Raw genomic sequence first — 26,898 nt, forward strand, 5'->3', positions numbered from 1 at the left:
GAACTAGGCCTGAGAGACTTGGAGTCACAGTATTCAGTGGCTCCTTGTTTTAATGTTGGCAGGAATTCCATTCAGTCTCTCAACTTCCCAGAACAAATCTAATCCACAGAGCTATCAACATCTTTGCAAAGCCTGAGGGTCTGCTAGAATATCTGCAGAATGCAGTAAAAAAAAATTATATTCTCTCAAACAGAACAGATCACTAAGAATCCTACCCACAACCCAGTGCTTCGGACTTCCCATTAAATATATATGCGTCTGTGTGTATATATAGAAATACATATATACACATACACACACACAGAGATTCAAACAGAAAGCGAAGAAGGATGAAAAGCAATTACATAAAACCTTTAAGCCAAAACAAAATTTACGCTGATTTGAGGACAAACTCACAGAACTGGACCTATCCCACCATGTTTTTTTGCAGCAATGTTTGAGAGCTGCCCAAGAGCCAGAAGTTGATTTGCTGGATATTTGAGAGATTATCTCTTGACAATTCATCTTGACACATTCCAGTACTGAGCTACAGAAGCTGGCAAAGTCTACCCCTACAATTCTAGACTGGTTTGCAAATTCCGAAGCCTGGAACACTGTCAGATAGAAAGAACCTGAAGCTGGTCTTCCTCCTACACTTTAAACGCCTGGAGAAATTTGGAGAGCAGAGACTAGCTGGATACGGGACAGGATGAAAAACTGGAACAGGCTGCAAGATAAGAGGCCATGACAGAAACGAACTGTGCAGCCATGAAAGTTTTGGAAAAAAAGAAACAAACAAAAAAAACACATTACTTCCAGTAGGTTGTAAGCCCCAAATTCTTCAATATGATGTTTTGCACAGCACACTTCTCTTTTTGTGTCTGTCTGCTGTCTCAGAAGCAACATAACACTATTACAGCCTTCCTTGGATATATGAAAATCATTAACCATGCTTTGTGATGTTCTCCTATGAAGCCACTTGGCCAGCTACCACGGTTGACTTGAGACCTGAATGCACTAAAAAAAAAGGAGGTTCAAAGTCATCCTTCATGCCAGTCTGTTATAGGAGCAACAGAACCTTTTAAAGCACTACAGCTATTCCCAAATTAACTGTGAGCATGCTCTGAAATCTGACAGTAGGATAGCCACAGAAAGACTATGATGAAAGTACCCACTTCAGAACAGGTTTTAGTTGATGTCCTGAAAGTACGGTCTGGGATCACACACTGAATTACAGGTACTAAGTAGCCACTGAACTCTCACCCATCTGAGGAGTGTTTCATCTTGTGCTCTACATGGGACTCAGCCTTAAGGAAAAATAATTTAGTCATGGGAGAGAGTGAAATTGGGCTCCCACTGTATCTTGCAGTTAACTGGCCTGTTAAATGGATTATTTTGTGAACAGCCATCAACATGCACAATCAGCATTCAGGGAAACCCCAACAGGCCAGACCCATCTGTCCCTCACCCTCTGGTGTGCCAAATAAAGGCAACGCGTTAGTTCTGAACACCGAGTACGTGATATCTTTGAGTTTTCTGTCCTTCAACCCCCTGGATGGCCAACGTTCACCACAATCAGACACATCAAGCCGAGAGAAACAGATGGAAAGAGAAGAGAGAGAAAACATGTTCAGCGGGCAGGCCATGCCACTCCATTAGACTCGTCTCCTTAAGGCAGGCTTACAAGCAGAAGTATGCAGTTCCGGAATTGGAGGGTAATGAAAATTAAGCAGTGGGAAAGAAGAAGCTATGCTAAGTTGCAATGGGTAGGCACATTCAGTCCTTCTGATTTCAATGTCTTAGTTCACCACTAGCTTTATATTAACAAAAAACAAAACAAAACAAAAAACTCACATCTAACAAATCCACATAAAACAATAAGAAAAATAAACACCTTCTTTGCTCTGCTTTCCTTGCTCAACGTTTGTGCTTCAACAACACCGCTCATTTTGACTATGGGTCTTAATCCACTGACTTTGGGAATGAAACGGAGCTTTGACGCCATAGGAAGGTATTTTTTTTGATGGATCGCTTCCATCTCCTCTGAAGTTAAAGGACGTAGATGTACTTTGGCAATATGGTTTCTAAAAATATAAATACGCACTGAGTGTAAGCAATAGGAAATGCAATAAAAGTTAAAACGTTTCATCTCGTAATGGTAACTGAACCCAAACATTTTACTAAGAAGATAATTACAAATTTCTAAAGAAACTGACATGGAAATCTGAATTTCAGCACAGTTCCATGGTTATCTTAATGACAATGTAATATAATAATAGAGCATATATTTCTTCCTGATGCAAATTAAGGTAACAAAAAACCACCTAATTTAACACAAATAAAAAATTATCCACAAATTAGGCAAGTATATTTGAACGTTATGATTTTTTCATAATATAAAACCACAGATAGACATTTTACATTGTTTCAGAAGCTTGAAAGATATAAACCAAGTTGAATAGAACTTTTTGAATACTATGTAAAGAGAGACCCATGGAAGGACTTACACAGTGTAATGGGCTGTTCTACTGACATTTAGGAGACCTACTACCTATTAAAAAAATACAGAGAACTGAGATACTAGATAAAAAAAATTAGGGCTTTTAGGTACACAGTAACAGGATTCAAAAGAATTGACCTTATGAGCAGGCGTCAGCTAAAGTAACCAGCAGAAAACAATAAAGAACTGAACACTCCCAAGTCACAAATTTATCTTACTGGGAAATGTGCTTGCCCCTCACAGCCACCCCCTCAGGATTTACAGCTCAGTGTAGCTTAGTTCAAACCAATACTCCCCTCCCATGCAGTAAGGCAGGAAAAGGAGGTGATACAAAGACCTTGCTTTTACTTAAGATGGTTAAAGTGCCCCACCTGCAACATAAGACTTAGATCAGTGTCCTACACTGCTTGTATTGTTCAAAAGGAAAGGATGTGCCATTTCACAAAGCCCTACAGCTCAGTTGTTAGGATAGTCCCCCAGGAAGTAAAATGAGAATTCAAATCCCTGAAGAGCAAAGGATGCAACTCTAAATTTGCATTCCTATTTTCCATATCCCACACAAGCCGATAGGCTGCTTTAGCAAAAGGAGGCTATGCTGTCACAAAAGATGGTGGATAGATGGTGAAAAACTGGTAAGCATGCTCTAGGAGGCATCTGAGAAGCCAAACATGCAGATGAAGCACACAAATATTTCTCTTGTGCATGCCAACACAACCCACATATAAGCCAAAGATCCAGGTGCTTGAGACTGTCAGGGTCCAAGTGACACAGTGCATGCCAAAAGGAACACAGAGGCATCCTGGGCCAGCAAGCTGAGCAAGTGTTTTAGATTTGTATTCAAACTTGGAATAAAATTCCCAAAGTACAGAGGAAGGGACAGATCGTGTGTACATAGCTAGAGAGCACTATCAGTCATTATGAGTTAACTTCTTTCCTAAACCTGCAGGACTTCATGCACGTATTATAGTATTAGCTAGATCACCAAGATAAAATAAAGAACACCAGTTCAACAGAAACAACCAAATCAAGCCTCCGTCCCTTTGCACTGATGACACTGGAATGGATTAAAAAACAAAACACCACCACACCAAAATCCATCTCTATTATAAACATGACTTCCTCTGAAAGTGAAGACCATGGCCGGTTATCTGCAGATCTTCACTATTACTACCTCTGGCCAGTTGTGAAGCTTGAGGTCGTTTTGCCTGCATCAACACTCATTGCTTATTTCACGGCATTTATAGCAGGGCTGACGATTTTGAACACACACTGATGTAGTGGCCACTGAACCATGCTCAGTTCGTCTTCACAGCACTGTTAGGGATTTACACCCTGAGGACAATGCAATGCAAAGGCAAACCCATGAGTGAAGTCCGGGTCTGTTTCATCCATCCTCTCTCCTCCAAAGGAGGACAAAAATAAGTGGGAAGGCATCAGTGGCTACACCTGGCTTCCTGACAGCAATCTGACCAGAGCAGCTCCAGCTGGAGGGGAGAAAGAACCAGGACAGCTGCAGAGCAGTCATCAGGGAAACAACTGAAGCCAGATACTCTTTCCTTCAGGGGAAGTGGAAGCAGCTCAACAGCCTGTGGCACTCAATCATCAGAAGCTCCTGAAAATGCTGCTTGGGAATGAGGGGATGGTGCCCAGAGAGTCTAGAAATGGCCAATGCGACACAAGCAGCCCTAAACAGCTGTTTCCCACTACCACTAAATCCCGTGTTTTCTCCGCCCATGTGAAACAGGCAGCTTGCCACCTGTCTGAACGCAGTCAGCTGGATCAGTAACCTCATGTTACACAGCACACTCTAAAAAAGAGTGCTGAAAGTGCTGATTTCTGCATGGTGGAAATACTCAGGAGAGAAATAGGAAAAAGCAGGATCAGCCCAAATTAGGGTCCCTTGATGTCAGAGCACCTTGTCCTTATACACTGGGTTTCTTTTTGGGAAGGGGGGGAAATTGGTGATAGGAAAGAAGGGGCTAAAACCAAAACTACTTGTTTTCTTTTAACCATACACCCCGTTAAAAAGAGCATTATACCTAACCTGTAAGACTTCTTGCTAGGTGATACTTTACACGAAAAAACATTAGCTTGTGAAGTACATTAAAACTACATAAAACACTCATTACAACACTAATGCTGTTAGTTTGAAGACAAGACAAACAAAGTATTCCGGGTTGAAAATTGTGTTTTACTGCTGCTGTTTAACTTGCTTATTCTGGGCTGTAACTGCAAACAGCTCCAGGGCCCCAAGAAGTGCAAACACACATGCAAGGCAGTTGCACAGGAGAGATACCAGTGTTAACCTCAGGGAGCATGGAGACTGTAAGAAGAATTAAAAGTTACCAAAAATCACAGACAAAACTGGAGATCAACAGACCCCATCAAATGTAAAAGGTGCACCATTTAAAATGGCAGAACACAAGGCATCAGGCATGCTCATTTCCAACAGTTCCAGAGCTCTCGTGGACACCAGCAATTTATAATGAAAACCCAGAAGATATAAACTCTGGAGATGTACACATAATACTGTTCATTAAAACTGTCTTCTGATTTTCATTATTTTCTCATTCAATCACTTAAGATTTGATCTTAAATAAGGTGATTACTTAAGCACACGCACACATTTAAGACCAAAAAAAGCAGCATGGAATTCCATAGCTGCACTAAAAAAAAAGAAGCTGCAGCTTTTAAACCCTTCAATCTTATAATAATTAAAAAAAATCCCCACAAGGCTACTGTCTGAAATAATGGACAGAGCATTTCAGCAGATTTATTTTATTTAATTAAAGCAGTTAAAGAAAATTCAGCATTTTTTAAATTAGCTTTCTCAAGGTTACTTTGGGATGCTGCCACTATGCTTTACTAATGGTTAAAAGGTGTAAAAATTTGACTTATCAAAACAAAATCCTCCTCATAACGGATTTTATCATTGCAAAGGTTTCTGTTCTCCTACCAAAGAATTTCAAATTTGCCTAAGTTTTCTCACACAAAACATTTCTGGATCTACAAGCCACGCAAACTACCAATACAGGTTGATTCTTCCTTTGGAAAATTAAGCAAATGGGAGGAGGATAAAGGGGCAATAAATAAAAGCAGAATTGTAACTTTACAGTGCAAAACATGAGACTTCCATATATTTCATTAATGTTTGATTAGTTTTCTAATTTTACCTAATTCCAATGTCCTGTAACTTGCCCCAAATACACTTTCGGTAGTAGAAGAGCATGTTTTTCTGGAACATGGTCTCGGTGATATAGAAAAATGATCTGAGCAACTCAACAACATAGGTATCCATCAGCCAGTATAGGAATTTAGCCAAAATTTCTTCACGAAAACAATGTTCAGAGGCAGGAACAAAGTGATTACCTTCAACAAACAATTGAAAGGTCGTTATAGCAAATAACAAGTACTTATATTAGTAAAAAACGGAACAAACAAAACACACATACACTCATTTCTTAGCATGAGGTTAATGGAAAAAAAAAAAAAAGCAAGAACAATTCCACAGATGCAGCTCTGATTTTTCACTAGTATTAAATAACATGACCCAAACTTCACGTATAAAGATGGAAACTAATTAGCAGTGATAAATGGATGCACATAATACAAATACATACCACCAGCAACCCAAAGACTTACTTTCATTGCTTGTGCAAGATCTTTAATGCACAATGACAGGATCATTTTGAAGCGAAGGATAAAATGGAAATAAAGTCTATTAGAATACATATATGTATTTAATAAATAAGCAAAAGAATGAAAATTCTTAGGTATATTGTAAAAATAATTGAGAGAGTTAAACTGGGCTGAGCTGGAGAAAGAGGTATTTCAGACAACCTATATAAAACATTGCTGCAGTTCAAAAATCAGACTAAGTCTGTCAGCACTCATAATATTTACATGGCACAAAAATTATGAGGCTAGAACATTCCTAGCTGCTATCAAATTTAAGCCCACAGGCTTTTTTTGTGATGTCTAAATGCAGGCAGGCCAAGTGTAGAGTAAAACTACCCTACAAATTCTGAATTTTTGCAACTTTTCAATAATACTTTTCTAATTAAAAGTAGAATTTAGCATAATGCAACAGGGTAGTTTAAAGAGACTCAGCAGAAACATTAATTAGCTGCACAGCACAAATGTGTTAAAAACAGCCAAATTTGGACACAAGAGAGCTGAGGATTAAGACTGAAACTTAACAAATGGAAATAAATTTCCAGTTCTCTACCCTGCTTGATTTTTGTGCTCTTCAGGGCGGAGGCACTTTCATGTATATACAGCACCTAAAAAAAGACTGCCAGAAAGAGATAAAAGAGTGTTCACTTCAGTAGAAGCCAGAAAACATCAGTGAAGAACGCAATGGCTGTTAGCAGATTCTTCCACTGAAAAGTCATAACGTGCAGGCCACGAAATACACAAATTAAATCAGCATGTTAAATAGCTGTACTGGAACTACATCACCAGTTTTCTAATATTTTGACAGCAGCTGTCAATTCCCTGAACTGTAGTCATGATTTACAAGAAACCACCACCACTTCTTTTGGAGAGAAAAACGCCTCCAACGCAGCAAAGCAATCAAATGTGCGTTTAAACTTCAGGCACATGGGAGTAGTTTCAAAAAAATTAAAGTTAAGCTTATGTGTTGCTTTTCCTGGAACCAGACCACTGAGTAAGATGGTATTAATTTTTTCAAAGGTAAGGCATTCCAAGTAACTACAAACCAAATGTATTTGTACAGTAAAAAACCTTTTTGAAATATTTAAATCCTCAGCATTTTGAAAAGCATGTTTTTGAGCCAAAGTTTCTGTGTCTGTGTATTTGCTAGAATTAGCAGTTTTTCATAGATGTGTACCTCCCTGACTTTTGACATCCTGTCTCAAATACCAGACTTTATTTTCCTTCTTCATTACAGAGGACCTGTAGTAATTTCAGAACCCAACTGCACCTTTTTAAAAAGGAATACCATTTTCATCTCTCATTGCTATAGGATCCAAGCATATTGCTAGGTAAGAATAAATTCTGTAAACATAGCAGTTAAGGAAGTGCAATCCATATTTTATAGATGGAGAACGGACTGTAATAAATGTAAAAAAAATAAATTACAATAACCATGAGATCCCACAGCAATCAACCACAAAACCACAGCTTCAGCCTAGAATTGTCCTAGGACAAAGGCTTCTTCAGGGAAGCAAAATTTACCTTTCATCACCTGAGATGACTGAACAGGAGGGACTCATACAGAACTCAATGCAATCAGCTGGCACTCCCACCCTCCTTGGAAGGTGGTCAGCCCTGATGACAGCTGCACCACCACCTGCCTAGCTTGAAGCTGTGATAAGTAAGGGTCTCGTGTTCCCAGAGGAGGGCTCTAGAAAGGTAAACTGATGGTGGGTGACCACAGGCATTGTATAGGTCCCATACCCATGTCTTTTTCACAAGATAGATGTGAGGAGGGAAAAAAATGCTGTGGGATGATGGTTTACTCCCAGAGAAGAGATACACGTGACTCTACAAGCACCTGGATTTGGTTTTAGTGCTTTCTCATGGCTTATGGTAACCAAAAGGCAAATTGCATTTGCTCCTTCCATGCCTAGGTCACAGTTATTGGTAATTTGGGGAGCAGAAGGCAAGGAGTTTTGCTGAAGGTCCAGGTTCTGAATACTAGTTTCTGTATGAAACTGTCATCCAATTAAACGAAAATAATGAAAACTTACGTTCTCAGCACACAGAAGACAGGTCTAAGCATTCCTCCACCATCAGTTAATGGTAAACACTATGAGGTTTGCTCTCTCAGCTCCAGCTATTAGCAATGAACCCAATGACTCTGCACCCAGATTCAATACCCTCCCCTCCGCACCCTAAACCTGACCAGCCACCTGACCCCCCACCCCTTAATTCTGCAATGTTAAGTACCTTCGGCCAGACGAAGCCACATGCAGTCATTTACTCTCATCTTCCACATCAACACCTGCAATGAAAGCTTAGCGTACTTCCCCATGGAAATGAACGCTTTCACGTTTTTGAAGAACCGGCATTTGTTATGGTTTGAACCCCAAAGCTCAGCGGGGATCACCCGCTCCAGGCACTCCCTCACAAAGACGTACACCTGAAAGTGGCTGCTGTGCTCCTTGAGAAGCTCCCTGAGGACTGAATCAGACACCTCTGCAGGAATCTGCTCCTCACTCCCTGACTCCCCGCACGCAGATGTTGTGAGAGGAGTACGTAAGCTGCTGGGCACGTCGGTGTGACCAGATTCGCATCTGCTGCTTGTCACACACTTAGTAGGCTCCTTCCCAAGCTGTTCTGCTTGCTTGTGAGCCTCTGCTTCCCCAGGCAAAGGTGCCTGACTGAGCAGCTTGGCTTTTCTCAAAATGGTTTCAGATACCCGAAGAGGGCAATTTTTTCTTAAGAAAGCTACATAAGGGAACTTTCCATGATTCTTTAAGAGTTTCTGAAACGTTCTTCTCATTCTCCAGAAGCGTTTGGGAAACTTCTTCTTTCTCCGTTTTTGCTGTGGCAGACCTTGGTTGCGCTTTTGCCCAAACGGATTTTGGCTTAAGAATATTGTTTCTATTAGCCGTCTTACACCTGCCTCACTACCCTTCAAGCGATTCAATAGGAAGGATTTAGGGAAACCTTCTCTCCAATACCTGCGAGAATACAGAAGAAACTTCCTGTCAATGTATATTGCAGATGGCAAAACCTTATTTGGTAACTCCTCTGCCAAATGAGCTACGGGACTTTCCTGCTTTTCGTGTCCTGAAGAACTACTTTCCATCGGTTCGATTGGTATCCAATCCAACCGAGGTATAGGCCTGCGTGTCTCTACTCTCTTTCTACTGGATTCTGCTTGCATTTCAATGCTGGGCTTTAAATGTCTGTTACTCTCAACTCCTTGCAGAAAAGAGCTTTTGTCTGCCACAGACTTCTTCCCATGCTGAGAACTGTGAACTAAAGAAGGACGAGACATATCACTGTTACTTCTTTGAGAAATGTATTTTTCTTTAATAAGACTTACAGAATGTGATGCTACACAGCTGGTTCCATACCTCTTGGGAATACTTTGGTTTACATCAGGAGTGGTATTACAAGCCTGTTCCTCTCTCTCTCTCTCTTCTAATCTTGCTCTCTTAGTTGTGACTTCCAGTTGTTCCCTATCAAGCTTCCTTTTTAAAGACGGTGCTGTAGCTGACAAACATAAATTGGAGCTACTCTGTTTTTCCAGAGCACTGGATCCTAGGCTTTGTATATTATTGCTGGTTTTATTTCTCATGCTGGAGACATTAGCTTCAAGTCTTGGCCTGCATTTCAACTGACGTGACTTTGAAAGATAGTGTCTATGAAACGTTAGCCTTTTCTGCGTATAGTTAAGCAAGCTACTACGTTTATGCTTTGAAAACCGTTGTTTAACAAACGTTGGGGATGAGTCTGTATTTTGTGAAATAAGTTCATAAACTGGTTGCCCACAAACTTGGTAACAGTTACTAGGGGGAACCAGCATAAAGATTGCACAGTGTTCCAATAAATACATCATCACATCATCCCCTATCCTGCTCAGCAGTGTTTCCCAGAGGCCACTGATACGCATGGTTTCTGTTGCGGTATTGGGTAGATAGCTGTATACGTTTGAAAGCGGCATGATTTGGAAGTGAGAACTGTTTTCATCCAGTAAGGAGTATCCATATGTGAGGATATTCTTCTTTCTTTTCCCACACAGTCTCTGCATGACTCTTGAGATGACTTCGCTCTGACTAGATAACTGAAGAAAAAAAGAAGGAAGATTAGTTTTTAATCAACGACTCTTCTACAAATGACAACGCATGCTTTATATAGTCAGGCACGCCAAATACATGCAGTCCTAGACTTCAGCATTACATTAAACCTGTGCAAAGCAGTATTACCGATTCACAAGCGCTACACCAGCACAAGACTGAAGTCTACTGCAAGGTGTTTACATCCAGCCACCTGAGACGACTGCTTTAAGGAAGTCTTTCTAACGCCTGCCCTTTTGATCCTGGCTTTCATGCCCAGGAAGCACTCGACACTTTTCCTCTCCCCTCTCTCAGCAACCCAGCCTCAGGGCTTTCAGCTCGCTCTGCCCCTAAACCTGCGCTCGCGCAGGCTCTACCACCAGGGTTGAGGCCTCCATTTCCTTTTACGTAAAATAAAGGAGTTTTAACAAAACAGCTCACAACTTTATACAACACTCCACCACCGGGCACAGACCGCGTCGCCCCATACGGCAGCACGGTTCTGCTTATGCCTGTGGTGTCTCCCGGCACTCTTCTCCTCTCCCAACGATTTCTCCTGCCCAAGCACTGATATGTGAAGCACTCGGGGAGAGGAAAGCGGCCCTTCTCCTTCCTAGCCGCCCCCTGGAGCCACGCTTTGCTCTCCACACCCGACCCCACAGCAGGGGCTCAAAGCCCGGCTCCCCAGCCCCACATCCCCTTGTCCCACCGCAGCCATGTGCCACCCACCCCTCGCCAGGGGCAGCCCCGGCTCCCCCCAGCACCTCGGGGCGCAGAGGGGAGCTCGGGGGAGCCCCAGCGGTGCCGGCCGCGAGGGGAGCGCCTTTCCCCCGGGCAGCCCCGCACCTCCACGGGCAGGTCCGGCGCCCTTGTCCCTCCTACCTGCTCGAAGCTGAAGGGCCGGGGGATGTCGCGGGCGCCGTGGGGGACGCACACCACGCACTGGGACACGAAGGTCCGGTAGCAGGGGGCGTCGTCGTCCCGCACCACCTCGGCTTCCTCGGCGCCGCTCTCCCGCAGCCGCCGGACGAAGGTCTCCAGCGGGGCTGCCTGCGCGTAGCAATCCCGCAGGGCGCCTAGCACGGCACCGAAGGGCTCCGCGCCCGCCATGTTGTGGGGCCGCCGCACGCCGCCGCCGCCGCCGCCACCACCACCGCCATCACCACCAGCACCTGGGGTGGCCGCGACTCCCCTCCCGCCGCCCCGCCTGCCCTCCTCCATCGCCACCCCCCTTCGCGCTCCTCCGGACAGAGGGCTACGGCCGGACGCCAGTTTTTTAAAGAAGGCGTAGTGTGGAAAAGAAAATAAAAATAAAAAAAATAAATAAATAAGAACGCCCTCCCTTCACAAAGGAGCCCCCCGGGCGGCGTGGCGCGCTGCCCCAGCGTGGCCGAGGCGGGGCGGCGGCCGGGGCGGGGTGGGGCGGGCCCCGGAGGGATGGAGGTTGCTGTCCAGCTCCGCAGTGCCTTCCTCCACCACCACCGGCATCGGCTTTCCTTCCTTCCTCCAGCACCGGCCTCCCCTCTGCCAGCACCAGCTGCCGACCCTCAGGCTGAGGGGGGATGCTGAGGGGAGGGAGATATTGTGAGGAGATATTGTGGGGAGATGCTGAGGGAGGATGCTGAGGGAACTGCTGAGGGAAATGCTCTCCTGCAGTGATTTCTCTCCTTCTGTGCCCTACAGGCACATCATCACAGCCTTTCTCTCCCTCAGGAGGCTGAGGGGCAGCGGGACCCCTGGAAGTGATGCGTGCTTTCCAGAGCATCCTAGGGCGCCGTGGAAATGTGCTCTGAGCACTGCACGAGGCCTCGCATGGCAGGGTGGATGCAGCAGACCGTGGTTGAAGCGGAAGGTTGAGAGGCAGGAAACCAGCCCTGGTTTCGGCACAAACGCGTGTCTGGCGCAACGTCTGGCCAGACGCTTTGGCTTTGATTTTTCAAGCAGCTAAGCGGAGTCTTTTCAGTGAATAATTCATGCTGTGTGTCTTGGGGATTGCCTGAGCTACAGTTGACACGGGTGTTGAAGATCAAGTTTTTGATTGAGTCTTGCTAGTTTATTAAGGTAGATTTCCTGTGGATGAAATCAGGAGGATTCACATCCAAGGAATCCCTCTTAGGATCTGCTTTTGGTAGAGGGTCTGAAATTTGAGTAATTGTACAAGAGGTTATGATGAAGATGAGCAGAGTAAACCCTAAAAGTAACCAGCTGGCTGGTCCTGGGGCTCTTGTCAAACTCTGGAATGAAGGATCTGAATTGCTCATGGTAGTGTGTAATCTACTCAAAACTTTTCTTGGTATCCAAAGGCTTCATGGTGACAAATTGACACAAAACCTTAAAAGGGGTTGCAGTGGAGTTCTGGGGAACTGCAGGTCTCTAAGCCTGATGCTTGTTTCATGTAACATAGGAGAAATAACAGAATATATGATTAGTAGATGCTGGGAGAAACGCCAGTTGCTTAGTTAATGTTGGTGCTATTAAAAGGAAGACCTGCCTTAGAATACTCTTGGTGCTCAATGAAGGGTTGAGAAGACATGGAAATTACAGTGATCTGGTTGATATATTTTACCTGAATTTCCAAAAGCCTTTGCAAGGAAATGTTATAGAAGAGAAGAGAAGAGAAGAGAAGAGAAGAGAAGAGAAGAGAAGAGAAGAGAGAAGAGAAGAGGAGAAGGGTAGAGAAGAGGAGAAGAGAAGAGAAGGGAAGAGAAGGGAAGAGAAGAGAAGAAGAGAAGAGAAGAGAAGAGAAGAAGAAAAGAAAGACTAAAAAGGAAGATGCTGGTATGGATATATTACTGTTTAAAAGGTAAGATACAGAGGTAAGGATAAATGGTCAGTTCTTTCAACTGAAGAAGATCACCACTAGAGTTCCATGTCAGTCATAACTGTGTAACTTTCATAAATGATAACCCAGAAATACTGTATGTAAGCAGTAAGCAGTAAGATTTGCTGATGGGATGAAGTTATTTAAAGTAGCAGGAAAACAAGCAGACTAGAGAATTGTAGAAGAACATCACAAAACTGAGTGACTGAGCAATTACATGGCAGATGAAATTAAATGCTGATAAATCAAGTGTGGCTTGGAGGTGAAACGCATTTCTAGGTTTGTATGTAAACTGATGGGTTCTGAGCTGGTTAGTACCACTCAGGAGTGAGATCCTGAGGTTCCGTGAAACTAATCAACATTGCACTCAGCAGCAGTCAAAAAAGCAAATCAAACCTAAGGAACGATAGGACACCATTATGCCATTGCATTGGAAGGGAAACAAGCCGCTGGTATGTAAGGAATTCGGGCAGCTATTGCTTGTCATTAGTAGCTTGACATTAGCAGAGTGCAGAGTAAATTTAGTCAAGTCTTGAGCTGCAGTGTGAACTCCCAGTAACCTGAACGTGGTATGTAGTGGTGATTGAGCAGCACTGAGCTGCATTGTGCTGGGGTCGGATGGGGGCAAGGGGGACTGCTGACAGGGGACTGCGCCGGATGAGAGCTGTACCCAGCAAGTAAAAGAAACCATTCCACCCTGCAACATAGAACCGCCAATCTGATAGAGCATAGCGTACATGTGCCAACAACTGATGGACTATAGCTGATGAAGCAAAGATCGTACGGGTATAAAAACCCAGAGGAAGCCTTGAGCGGGGTCCCTACTTGGAGGTACTCAACTTGAGCTGCTACAGATACTTTTAAATTCTCACTGCTTTAAATAAGAGACGACTTCATGAGTGAATTCCGGATGCCTGGGCAGAACTATACTGCTAGGGGAAACAACGGGATCCCCTAACAGCATAAATTCATGGCGTGCCAACACCTTGAATGCAGTTGTGCTGTTCTGGCCATTGTGTCTCACAAGGGATGTACCAGAATTAGAAGAAGTTCAGAGAGGGACAGTCAAATATGTGGGACAGTCCTATATGAGATGACGTGGTAGGGTGGAGCTGGAAAAGGGAGAATTTGGTGGGAAAGAGCAAATTCTGCACCTCTTCTTCTAAAACTAGGAATCTCTTCCAGGGAGGAAAACAGCTCATCTTTTGACATCACTGTGGCAGAGGAGTCCGCTTCTTGGCACCTCTGTGGCCTTCAAGTTTGTGTTATCTCCAGATCAAGGCCTGATGGCAGGGGCAACAGGCTAATAGGGGGTTAATTAATCTTGAAAATAGCAAACTGACCCCTGACTGCCACAGTGGCATCCTCCTCAGCAGCCAGTGGGTTAACACTGGAGAAAGGAAGGGTATGAAGATGAGAAGGACTATCTGTGAGGTCTTGGTAGTTAGGGTGTTCTTGAAGAGGTGAGCATTGGCCCACACCTTTCACTTTGGGGGTCTTCCTTGGGAGGTGCAGCCGCAGGACAAGGAAGCAGTGGGACTATGGTGGCAGTGAAAGATGTTCCCACAGCTGAGAACATGGTGGTTGCAGGGGGAAGTTACAACTCTTTGGCCCTATGCTCTGGCAGCAGAACATCCATGTTGTCAAAGCTGGTTGACATGCACGTGGCAGATGGTTGTGGTATTGCTGAATTTCTGAGGAGGCCTTTGGGCCATCGTTTATCTTGACCCTTTCTACCAACTGTTGGTAAGTGCCTAAGTAGGTGATGTCTCCTGCTGATGCCTTCTTGGTGACAGTGACTACAGCAGTGTTTGGGGGGGGGGAGAAAGGGAGGAGAGGAATACTAATGTGGCCAAACTAACAAGGTCTCTTTTCTCCTATTTCTTTTCATAGGTCCCATCCTGCTTTTCTGTGTGTCTACCATTGCTCCAGGGAGAGAATTCAGGAAACACATGGGGAAAGTGACATGCAAAAGAAGTTATTTTTAGGAGGACGAATAAGGAAAAGAGTAGAATCAGAGTCATGAGCAGAGCGAAGAACAGAATCGTAAGAGTCTCTTTCAGTTAAGGCTGGAAGAGATCTGTGGAGGTGTCTTTGTGCCATATCTAATCAGGTTTTAAGTATCTCAAAGGATGGAGACTCCACAAGCTGTCTGGTCAAACTTCTCCAGTGTTTTACCACCTAAAGAGTAAAAAGATTTTTTTTGTATGTTTAAGTAGAATTTCCTGGGCTCACTACCTCTTTGTCCTGTCCCTGGATACCACTGAGAAGAGTTTGGGCCCATCTTGTTTACATTAGCTATTCGTACACATTGATAATCAGATCTCCCCTGAGCCTTTCCTTCTTGAAGCTAAACAATCCCAGCTACCTCACCATCTCCTCACATGTCGGATGCTCCACTTGCTTAATCATCTTAGTGGCCTGTAGTGGCATGTTCACTAGGCTCGCTCCAGTATACCCATCACCCTTATATTGGGGAACCCAGATCTGAATGAATAATGAAGTCACAGTTCTCCTCAACAATCATCATCCTTCAAGGCACACTTAATCTTATCCACATCCTGCTTTTTGACAAGCCTCTCAGAAAGGAAGTTACCCTGGGAACAGCAGATTGTAGTGCAGAGATAAAAACAAAATGCCATTTTTACAATCCAACATTGAAGTGAAAGGAAATAAAAAGTAATGTTTAGGTCTAGCTTCAGTAATGACTATCTAAAGACACACGTTTACTGCAAATGTTTATTTATCTCTTTTAAAGACCCCTTTGAAAAGGCTAAAACAAAACTGTTGTGAGAAGTGCCATTAGGAAAAGAAAGTAAAATGCCTTTCAAAAAACTTGAAGCTGTAGCAAAAAAAAAAAAAGAAAAGTAAATAATAAAATCAGAATAGTTGCTGATATTATTCCCAGTCTCACCCTCAGGCTACTGCTTTAGCTAGACCCATACAACCCCATACTGTTAGTCGATGATGTCCCTCCAGGTTAACCAGCTAATCAGCATCAATATCCATTTTTAGGGCACCCATCATCTTTCATGGCTTTAATTTTATGTGAGTGAAGCCTGCTGTGACAGTGACTTGCTCTGTTCTTTGCTGGGCTGCAGCTGCAGCCTTGGTTTTCTTTATGGTGGTCTTGGTAACTGGGGGGTGACATTTGCTTCTGTAGCTGGCTTACTGTACCACAGAGCTCGTCTTGCACTGGGACAGAAGTCCCCTTCCTAACACCATTATTGTTACTTGTTATTACCAGCCAGACTTGCATAGGTCTGTCTCTTCCCATGTGTTTCCATCCCAATCCTCTGGACCAGGACTCTCCATGAGAGTTGCAGTGGTCCCTTCTCTACCTTTTGTTTTTCCAGGCCACCATGTGTCTCATACCATGTGTGATGGGGTTCCTGATTGGCATGTCTCTGTTCTCACGCCAGCCCTGACCTTTCTATTTGATTCAGCTTCTCACTACTTGCCCACTGCTCCTTAAAACAGATGTTTAGCCCTTCCTTCTCCTCCTCCATCTGTCTCTTCAATGTCACAGTCTTTACTGCATCAGATATAGCCAGCGCTGGCCAAACTTGGAACATTTCAGTTCTGTTTAATAAATGTTCAGTGCTGCTTTTCACCCTTCAGTCCCAATATTTTATCCACAAACTCTTTGATCCTTTTCAAAGCCTCTTGGCTGACAGACAGCCATGTCTAACTGCCTCACACTTTGCTCTTTCTCAGGCACATTCTTCACCAATTTTCCACACTGCCTTTCAGTATTAGAGAGTGTATGGGGCTCACGTGGCAAGGGTTCGGTACCAGTGGGCCTGCAGGGGTGGCCTCTGTGAGCAGAGCCCAGCAGCTGCCCCATGTCAGATCAGAGCCAGCTCCAGCCTGCTCCAAAAAAGACCTGCTGCTGGCCAAAGCCGAGACAGGGAGCGATGCTGGGTGGGACTCTGGGAGAGAAGATTTAAGGAAGGGAGGGAAAAACCCTGCTGGGCAACAGCAGGTGGGAGAGAGGAGTGACAAAATGAGACAGAACCAGCCTGCAGCCCCTAAGGTGACTTCAACAGGAGGGCAGGAGGCTCCAGGCATGCAGCAGAAGTTCCCCTGCGGCCTGTGGAGAGGTCCCTGGTGGAGCAGGCTGTCCCCCTGCAGCCCATGGGTTCCACATGGAGCAGATCTCCACGCTGCAGCCCCCCCGTGGAGGAGCCCCCGGTGGAGCAGGTGGATGTGGCCTGGAGGAGGCTGCGGCCCATGGAGAGCCCCCGCAGGAGCAGGCCCCGGGCTGGAGCTGCAGCCCATGGAGAGGAGCCCACGCAGGAGCAGGGCGTCTGGGGGGAGCTGCCGCCCCTGGGGGACCCGTGCTGGAGCAGTTTGCTCCTGGGGGATGGATGGACCCCGTGGTAAGGACCCATATCTGCAGCAGTCCTTGAAGAGCTGCTGCCTGTGGGAAGCCCATGCCGGATCAGTTTGGGAAGGACGGCATCCCGTGGGAGGGACCCCACATGGAGCAGGGACAGGGTGTGACTGTGAAGGAGCGGTGGAGACGAAGCGCTATAGACTGACCACAGACCCCATTCCCCCGTTCCCCTGCGCTGCTCGGGGGGAGGAGGTGGAAGGGGGCAGATGGGGGGAAGGCGTTTTTGGTTTCTTTCCTTTGTTCCTCACTTCTCTAGCTTGTTAGAAATAGGCAATAAATCTTACTATCTCCCTATGCTGAGTCCGCTTTGCCCGTCACGATAATTGCTGAGCAATCTCCCCGTCCTTATCTCAACCCTTGAGCCCTTTGCATCGCATTTTCTCCCCCTTTCTCTTTGAGGAGGGGGAGTGAGAGAGTGGCCGTGGTAGAACTCGGCTGCCCACCTGATTAAAACCACCGCAGTTGCAAAGTACTGGAAAATTTTTCAGAAGAAACAAGGTGTTTATCAAGGAAATATATAGTTTCCTTTTTAAGGCTTCCTGGATAATTGGGGTTATTTCATATTCCCAACTCGGAGGAGGAGAATTGTTGATTTCACCTTGTTTTTTCTTACACGGAAATAAAAGGTCAACAGCTCTGGAAGTAAGGGGAACGTATCAGAATCAAGCTCTTTTTGTCTGTAATCCTTGCTTAAGGAAAAGATTTATCACACACCTTCCACAGATGTATGGCAGAGAGAATAATTTTTGAACTAATCTAATTAAAGTCAATTTGGGGATAGTGGTATTTCTCTAATTGTTTCTGAGACATGCGCATTAGCAACAGAGAGTGTTCTGTTGTCATTGCAAGGGGCCTACTGTGATGCCTTCATAAACAGAATGGAATTATGTCACCATGGCAATTTGGGAACAGCTGCCCCTGTACAAGTTTAGCTAGGAGGGACAGAGAAGTGTGCTGGATGTGATGAAACCACGTGAGGATTTGTGGATCCCACCTTGAGGTGCATAGAGAGCGCCCATGCCCTTCTGTAAGTGTTTTGATGCTTGGCTGAGGAAAAAAATGTGTTTTTATTGTGAATGCTTCATTGTAGTATTCTGTAGTTTGTGTAAAGTCCTTACACAAGCATGAAGTTTGGTACTTTGCTCAATGATGTAGCTGCGCAGAGTGACAGATCCAATGTATGGGTGAGGGCCTCTGCACGTTCTCTTTTTCCTACACACGATCAACAAATAAGGGTAGACAAATAAGAGTGTGCTGTGGTCCTCCCATAGTGCTAAAGCATAAACAAGAGACTTAAAAGTACCCCGTCACATTAAAATTCAGGACAGCAGCATAGATGTCAGGAATGCAGCTTGGCATCACCTGCTTCTACTTAGAGTTCAGTTTGAAGGGATGAGCAAGTAATTTTTCCTGGGTTGATGGAAATCTGTTCTCAAGTCTGTTTTCTAACACTCTTATAGATACTTCTCTGTCCATCGGTCTGTCCTGCCAACTCTGGTGTGAGTGTGAAGTTGTGGCAAGAGGGATTTCCTATTCCTATTTGACCTGGTGGACACCAGCTTTCCTAGTAAATTGCTGATGTTGCTGAGGAGGCAGCAGTATCAAAGCCCTTGTTGAGGAAGATACAACAAGTCTGGGGAGGCTTTGGCATTTCTGTACAATGCTGCTCCCTGACTGTGACTCAAGACTCAGATTCTGAGTGAAACAAAGCAAGCTAGAGGAGAACTGTATGTCCTGGTAATTTTCTTTTCTTTCTTTCTTTCTTTTTTCATCCTTCACTTGTAAGAAAATCTAAATCTTTAAACCATTTGTTTGAAAACACAGTTTTATGGAAATGATTATGGGTGTGCTCCTTAGCCTTGTTTGGAACCTGTTTAACCTCGCTTCAGTTATAGGAGACCTATGCTCAAATTTATGCTTACTACGATAAAGCGGTATTCTTTTGGTATTCTTTTCTTTGATGATTGCAAGTGACGTTGAAAAGAGTTTTCAGTATGATTCTTCTTTTCCTTTGCAGTACCCAAAACTCCATATTATAGCTGATCTTCATCTCTGATCTTAAAAGCTTCACAGGCCAAAAGAGAACTGAGACGAATGCTGAGGAATATTTCCAATGACCACCCGTAAGTTTTGTGAAAGAATCAGGTGCATTTCTGTAGGGGTAGAAAGGTAATAAAATAATGATCGTGCACTTGAAGGCAAGTAATGCTATAAAAATGAAGAATGCAAGGTCCTGCTTAAAGACAATCTTTAGGCTGCTTCTAGATCAACAGTTTATTTGGTTGTTCCACAACCTCATCTCCGCTTGCTTAGAAGTTGTGAAGATTGGAAGTACACTTAGTGTTTTTCGTCCCCTCTGTGTAAAATTGTAAGAATTTTCACTGGCTATAAAAGCAGAAAAGACAAACAGACCCTCCTCTGGGTCTTCAGAATGCTCGTAAGATCACCCAGACTGGATAAGTAGAGATGCTCTAGTAGAGATGCATATAGATGCAGTATAGATGGTGGTAGAGGTGCTCTAGCATAGACGTGACACACTTTGACAGCATCTTTTCTCTGACAGCAACCTATGTCTTGGTTCTTCACATCAAACCAGAGCAGTTTCTTTGCCTTCAGAACCTGCAGACTGACCTCTCGTGTGTACCTGTGGTGGATTGAAGGTAACGCTTGTAATGTTTGTAACACACACTGATGCTGTATTCATTTTAACTTTTAGAAAAGAGAGCAAGAAGCTTCATAGCAGTTTCTTAGGTTTCTTTATATCTGTCTGTCTGTCTATCTATCTATCTACCTGCATATATATTTAATTCATTATTTACTTATTTAAAGGTATCTTTTGTTCACTGACATGAATCCTCTGACTGTTACTAACGTATGGGACATACCTTGACACTATAATGGTGTATAAATACTTTTCATCTCATCCTTGCTATTGTTACTGTATTTTAAAAGTAATGGTGCATATAATTACCTGCTTTTACTCTTTTTTTTTAAATATACTTATTCTATAAATCCTATCCTTATCCTTATCCTTATCCTAAAATCCTATCCTTGTCCTAAAATCCTATAAACAGGAGTGAACTCAAAAGGAAAGAGAAACGAATTTTAATTACATTTCTAAATTAAATCTCTAATCCTGATAGATTCACTCCCTTTCAAATATAACACTCAACAAATGAAACAGTAAAAATTCACATAATACTTCTTTTATAACACGATTTCATTGCACAATAGTTCTTTGCCTAACCCTGCGGTTACCCCATAGGCACTGCAATTGCTTACTTGTTCTTCTCCCTAACTTGTTTTTAATGTTTACTTTTCTAACCAATCCTTAATGTTACAACATTGAATTTATTTACCTCCTTAGATATCAAGAGAATAAGGCGTTTGCTTCATATGCCAGTACTTTGACGCTTTCCAGGGCTAATGTCCAAAGTTCTCAAAGCACTTTTCATCAGTAATTTACATATTTCTCAGTCTTTCCATCTTCATTTAGAGGTCTTAACTTAATTTAGGTATTAGGTGAAGAAGAACACTGAAACCAGCTGAAGCCATATCAGACATAGTAAGGACATGCGTCTGTTCGGAAGTAATTCAAAGTGATTCCACGGTGTACTTTAGACAGATTTACTCTGGTCCTCTGGACTAAGCATCCCCAAGGGATATTTCAAAGCTCTCTGAATGATCTGTCATTCTCTCTTACACTGTAGTCTCCATTAGGAAAGGGTAAACATTCCTTGCCCATGTGGAAAGGAAGCACTCAGTTAGTTGTTTCTAACCAAAATCTCTTTATTGTGTTCTATTTACAGAAACCACTTGGCTAGCCAGACTAAATCATTGAAAATGGAAGTAGTGGAACTACTTCAAAACCGTGCTGCTGTTTCTAAGCAAAACTGCAATGCAGGTGGGGACATAGCAAGAGGACATGTCCAAGCCAGGGTGGAACTGAAAGTCACCTGTCCAAGCCACAGAAAGAAGTCAGTGACTCCCAGTATGAGACTGTTGCTTGACTAGTAACACAGCAGCTGGAACGCTTATGATAACTGCGGACGCATTCCCATGAATCAGCCAGTGATATAAGCTACGAGAACAACCGAAGCGATCTGAAGTTACGCTTCTCCCCCTTCTGCATCCAAGCTTGTGAAAGAAAGAAGAGAGGAGGAGAAGAGGGGAGGAGAGAAAAGGACAAGAGGGGAGGGAAGGGGAGGGAAGGGGAGGGAAAGGGAGGGAATGGAGGGAAGGGGAGGGAAGGGGAGGGGAGGGAAAGGGAAGGGCAGGGCAGGGCAGGGGATGGGGAGGGGAGGGCAGGGGAGGGGAGGGGAGGGGAGGGGAGGGGAGGGCAGCGGAGGGGAGGGCAGCGGAGGGGAGGGGAGGGAAGGGGAGGGAAGGGGTGGGGAAGGGAGCGTAGGGTAGGGGACTGTAGGGGAGGGTAGGGGAGTGTAGGGGAGGGGAGTTTAGGGGCGTGTAGGGGAAGGGAGCATAGGGGAGAGGAGCGTAGGGGAGGGGAGTGTAGGGGAGGGTAGGGGACTGGAGGGGAGAGGAGGGGAGGGGAGGGGAGGAGAGGGGAGTATAGGGGAGGGGAGGGGAGTATAGGGGACTGTAGGGTAGGGGAGTGTAGGGGAGTTTAGGGGCATGTAGGGGAAGGGAGCGTAGGGGAGGGGAGCGTAGGGGAGGGGAGTGTAGGGGAGGGGAGGGGAGTGTAGGGGAGTATAGGGGAGGGTAGGGGAAGGGAGCGGAGGGGAGGGGAGGGGAGTGTAGGGGAATATAGGGGAGGGTAGGGGAAGGGAGCGTAGGGGAGGGAGGGGAGTGTAGGGGAGTATAGGGGAGGGTAGGGGAAGGGAGTGTAGGGCAGGGGAGGGGAGGGAGGGAAGGGGATGGAGGGAATGGGAGTGGGAGGGAATGGGAGGGGAGGGGAGTGCTACCCTAAATAAAATGGCCAAATAAATGACATTTTGTATCTGGAGCCAAATATTTACGTTGCCATTCATTCCGCAACCTGATGTATCACTGCAATCTGCGTATTGCACAGTGCCATTAAAGGTTTGGCAAGCACAGAGGTGGCTGAGTATTTTCAGAAATAACTTTCCTTAAAAAGTGAATCAAGACCTTTGCTGTAATGCAAAAGATCAGGTATTTGATTAACACAGGGATGGCAGCTGAGCAGGGGAAACCTCTTCAAAACTTCCAAACGTTTTCTTTATACAGAACTACAACTCCTTCTTCTCTGCTCTCCGGTTATGAAAGTTTCTGTCACCTGCTTAGTAAGCAGAAGCAGTAAAATGGGATTTAGAGGATCCAGCGATAGCATAAGTGCCAGTTAGAGGAAGCAATCAATTTACAGGTAGTCCAGTGTTTGAAGAGAGTTTAACCGGCTTCCCAAGGAGCATATACTAGTGCAAAGCAACCGATTTATCTGAGTCTCCAATGAAAGAAAAGGAAGTGCAAAGCAGCAAATGCTTGAGAGAGGGAAAAAGAGATGCATCTCAACTGCCTGGTGGGAAGAAGGCAGTCAGCTCTTAACAGGTTATTTAAGACAGTAACATTTTACGACGTGTGGTGCTAATAGAGCTTAAATAAAAGACACAAGGGCAGCAAAATCCCTCACTTGCTTCTCACACAAGGACAAAACTGTTATGTGAGAGAAACGCAGGTTAATTTCTCAAATCTCACAGCACTTTTTGACACCATTGGCTACGGGTTACCTCTTAAGTATTTGAAGATTTCAGTAGGGCTGACTGATTTAGAGGGGGATAGCTTTAAATCACACTTGTCAATGTGCTATTAATGTTGAACCACAGCCGTTGTTTCCCTAGACCTGTTAATATGCTAGGCAGTCCCAGGAAGCGTAAAACTTTGACCCGTGCTCTCCAGCATTTGCGTACTGCACTTTCTGTAGGTTCCTTATTCTGTAATCAGAATTCTAACAATCTCCTCAAGAGCATACAGACACAAAATCCACAGACCCAGGTAAAACAGCCTCCCATCTGGCTGTATGATTGTCAGACGTGCATTCTTTTATATTAACTGGTCTTTTCTTACTCAGTTCAGATGAAACATAAATAACTTCAGCCGACTTCTAAACTCTACAGACACCTCCGGTGTTGCTGAGGAATGGAATACGACGATTGCATGATGGAATATGATTTTTGCATGAAGGAATATGATTTTTCCTTACAACCCACCAATTATTGCCATGTCTTTTCTGGACCTTGGGATCTCTTTTAGAAGCTACATTACTCAGAGAAATACAATAAGGCTGAGATCACCACTGCCTCAACATAATGCAAAGGTTAAGGCCTTTATGACAGCCAGTTTGGAAATGAATGCAGCCCCATCTTCTCAGCGTTTTAAGACAGATGACTACCCAACACTGAACTGTCTCAAGTTTTCAAACTGAGACGGCTTTGTAGAAAAAATAGAACAATTTCATTATAATTGGCCTAGCATGGAATTTATTCTTAAAAAGTTAGGTAGAATATACTTGTAGACTTCAAAATAGTACATCATCATTTGAACACTCCTTCACCTACATGATATTCTCCAGACATACCAAACTTTTAGTCCTGGTAGTTATAGCTAATCAGTCATATTAGCTAATCAAAGTAGCTGATCAGTCACTTGAAGTCTGTTGATGACATCTGTTCTGAGCTCTACAGGGTTGGTCAGCTACTGACTTGCGGAAATCAGACTCTATCTATAACCTCGGAATGGTTATAAAGCAGGTATGTTTATTTGGCGCTGCGCACACACGCCGGGCGCAAGGGGGATAGCTCCACCTAACTTGCGCACCAACGGTTGCTGGCAGTGTGCTTCTGTTCGTGGGACAAAACCATCTTCGTTTCATTTCCCCCATAAGTCTCTTGCATAGTCATCAGGTCTCCGAAGAATCAGTCACGTAGGTTCCGTCTCTATTCGTATGGGTACTGAGCCCTTGGGTGGTCGGCCGGCGTACTCTGGTGGTCTTTGATGAAGGGCAGAAGTCTTCCTCGCTGCTAATTTTGGCCTTTCCTGGCTTTGACAGACTTCATCGGTCAAGCCAGTTCTTGCTGGTTCCATTGTCTATTCATACAGTCTTTTACTCCCTTATCTTTGGGTTGTTAGCATACAAGTGTGCTAGCTAAGACCTAGGAATCAACATCCTTTATCTTGTTCCCTGTCTCAAGTCCCCCCTTTTCTTTATCCTAAGCAAATTCTTTTGCTTAGAACAATCCTTCTTGATCCAAAGTTTTCATAAAATTCTTACCAGTTTCGACTTGGTGCTTGTTTCGGTTACACTTCCAGGTTATTCATAATCGTCTAGTCCTTTCATACAGCACCAAAATGCACACTGTACCAATACACAGGTCAAGAATACTAGTAAAAGGAGGATCAATATTCCTCTAAACAATTGCTTAAGCCAAGAAAAGTTGGGTAACCAAGAGGTCGTTTTGTTGCATAATTCTCAACAACCCCATGAGGTGTCATCTTGAACTACCTTATGTAGGATCTTGGTCTTTTCCAAATACATATATATATAGAGAGAGAGAGAGAGAGAGAGCAGTCTCAATTCGTCCTGCCTCATTTACATACATACAGCAACTAATATTTATTAAAGTGCATACTTCCCCTTGGGAGGCAAATAAAAGGTCTAGTGCCTAAAACGTTCTTATTGATTTGTTCTAGTTGCTTGCCCAAAGCTGTAATATGTTGTTGCAAATATTAGTTTCCTACTTGTGTTAGATCTTCTCCTTCGTATGGCATTTGGTAAGGCCTGCCGTACACTATCTCAAAAGGGGCTTAGTTTTACCAATACATATTGGTTTCTTGACAGATTTTACCAATCTGTTGTTTTATCAAATGGTTCATGGTTTTGCACTTGGCCACTTGCCTGTGGCCTATGTATGGAGTGTGGTGTTGCCCATCAAGCCCCAGCACTTTGCTGACTTGTTGGCTCAGTTCTGCAGTGAAGTGTGGTCCCCTGTCAGATGACATTACTGAGGGTACACCAAATCTCGGTATAATTTCATTCAACAGTACTTTGGACGCTTCTCTCGCTTTGTTAGTTCTACATGGAAATGCTCCTGGCCATCTGGAAAAGGTGTCTGTTAGTACCAGTAGGCATCTAAACCCCCCTTTTCTTGGGAGTTTGAAAGAAATCAAGTTGCCACTGTTTCCCAGGAACATTTCCCTTCCCTGTTGTTCCTCTTTGGGGTTTGATTCCTGTCTGAGGTTTACGTTTATGCCTGTCTAACCATGGTATACAAATTAGGTCCTATCCATTTTCTACTTAAAACCTGTTATAATATTTCAGCTCCCCAGCATGCTTTCTTATGTTCTCCAATTACCACCCAATATCATACGGTATCACAATCCTCCCATCAGTTAGTTGTGTTAAACCTGTAGGTAACACTTTCCGTTTACATCTTCAATTAATTGCTTATCGATCTCAGAATCTTCTACTTCATTTTCTAAGACTTTTGTTAATGCCTGGTTTTCTGTTCCTGGTACTAGTGCCAAAATTTGACTCTCAGATGCCCATTCTGCTGCTCCTTTGGCTTCTGCGTCAGCCAATCTATTTCCTCTTTCAATGTCAGTATCCCCTGTTTGATGTCCTTTACAGTGCAAAATGGCAACTTTAGCTCTTCTGCATGTTTAACTGAGGATGATAAGAGTCCTCTCTCCTTCCAAATTGCCCCATGTGCATGCACCACACCAAAGGCATATTTCTAATCTGTCCAAATGTTAATTCTTTTCCCTTTTGCCAGCTCAAGAGCTCTTACCAAGGCGATGATTTCAGCCTTTTGGGCTGATGTTTGCTACCGCATATCCTGTGAGGTACCGCATATCCCTGGCGGACGAAGGTGCTGCCGTCTATACACCAGGCCTCTGCATCTTCTAGGGGTGGTCGGCTGGAGTATACCGTGTCCATGGTCTTGATGCAATAAACTCTGTTACTAAGGAAAGAGGCTGGGTTCACAGTATTAAAGCCAAGAAAAAAATTTAAATATGTATTAAACTAATAGTCCATTCTACACATTCCTTTTCTTCTTGAGTAGCTATCAACAGGTCATTTACGTATTGCAAGTGTCCCCTTTCCCTGAAGGGGGTTTTCCAAGCTTCAAGATTACAGGCTAGTTGGTTTCTGAATATGGTGGGGCTATTTCTGAACCCCTGTGGTAACCCAGTGCAAGTAAGCTGAGTTTTTCGTCCTCTGTTAGGATTTTCTTATTCAATGGCAAAGAGTTTCTGGCTTTCAGGTGCCACAGGCAGGCAGAAAAAGGCATCCTTTAAATCTAGTACCGTGAACCAGTGTTCAACGGAGTGTTATATTCTGACTCACATTCTACTATTAGTAGATTAGTCCATAATTAAGAAAGTTATTGATTATTCCTCCCATTCCCCTTCTATCTTTCACCTTTAGTGGGTATTGCTTTTAGCGTACCTTGGGAGCGTTATCCTTTAAATCAAT

General features: G+C 44.1%; 1 protein-coding gene and 2 long non-coding RNA genes across 4 annotated transcripts in view; 1 reads left to right on the top strand and 2 right to left on the bottom strand.

Moving 5' to 3' along the window:
* Positions 1-12,414, bottom strand: part of TERT (telomerase reverse transcriptase) — a 31,799-nt gene extending 19,385 nt beyond the window's left edge. The window contains exons 1-4 of one of the 2 annotated variants that reach the window (XM_040549071.1): positions 11,113-12,407; positions 8,393-10,238; positions 5,653-5,848; positions 1,874-2,063 (exon numbers count right to left, since the gene is read on the bottom strand). In XM_040549071.1, the coding sequence (XP_040405005.1) occupies positions 1,874-2,063; positions 5,653-5,848; positions 8,393-10,238; positions 11,113-11,451 (2,571 nt within the window). In that variant the 5' untranslated portion in view covers positions 11,452-12,407. Of the gene's footprint in view, positions 1-1,873; positions 2,064-5,652; positions 5,849-8,392; positions 10,239-11,112 lie in introns of both variants that reach the window. The other variant, XM_040549072.1, reaches the window with a different exon arrangement.
* Positions 12,415-17,786: 5,372 nt separating this feature from the next.
* LOC121065978 lies at positions 17,787-20,091 on the top strand. Its single transcript, XR_005817446.1, has 4 exons — positions 17,787-18,477; positions 18,911-19,187; positions 19,468-19,573; positions 20,014-20,091. It is a non-coding gene; the product is annotated as an uncharacterized LOC121065978 (long non-coding RNA).
* LOC121065979 lies at positions 19,053-26,423 on the bottom strand. The gene is made up of 3 exons (XR_005817447.1): positions 26,210-26,423; positions 19,471-20,094; positions 19,053-19,195 (listed from the first exon to the last, which is right to left on the bottom strand). It is a non-coding gene; the product is annotated as an uncharacterized LOC121065979 (long non-coding RNA).
* Between the last annotated feature and the right edge of the window lie 475 nt (positions 26,424-26,898).

The sequence above is a fragment of the Cygnus olor genome, chromosome 2 (genome assembly GCF_009769625.2).
Source record: "Cygnus olor isolate bCygOlo1 chromosome 2, bCygOlo1.pri.v2, whole genome shotgun sequence".
Taxonomy (NCBI): domain Eukaryota; kingdom Metazoa; phylum Chordata; class Aves; order Anseriformes; family Anatidae; genus Cygnus; species Cygnus olor.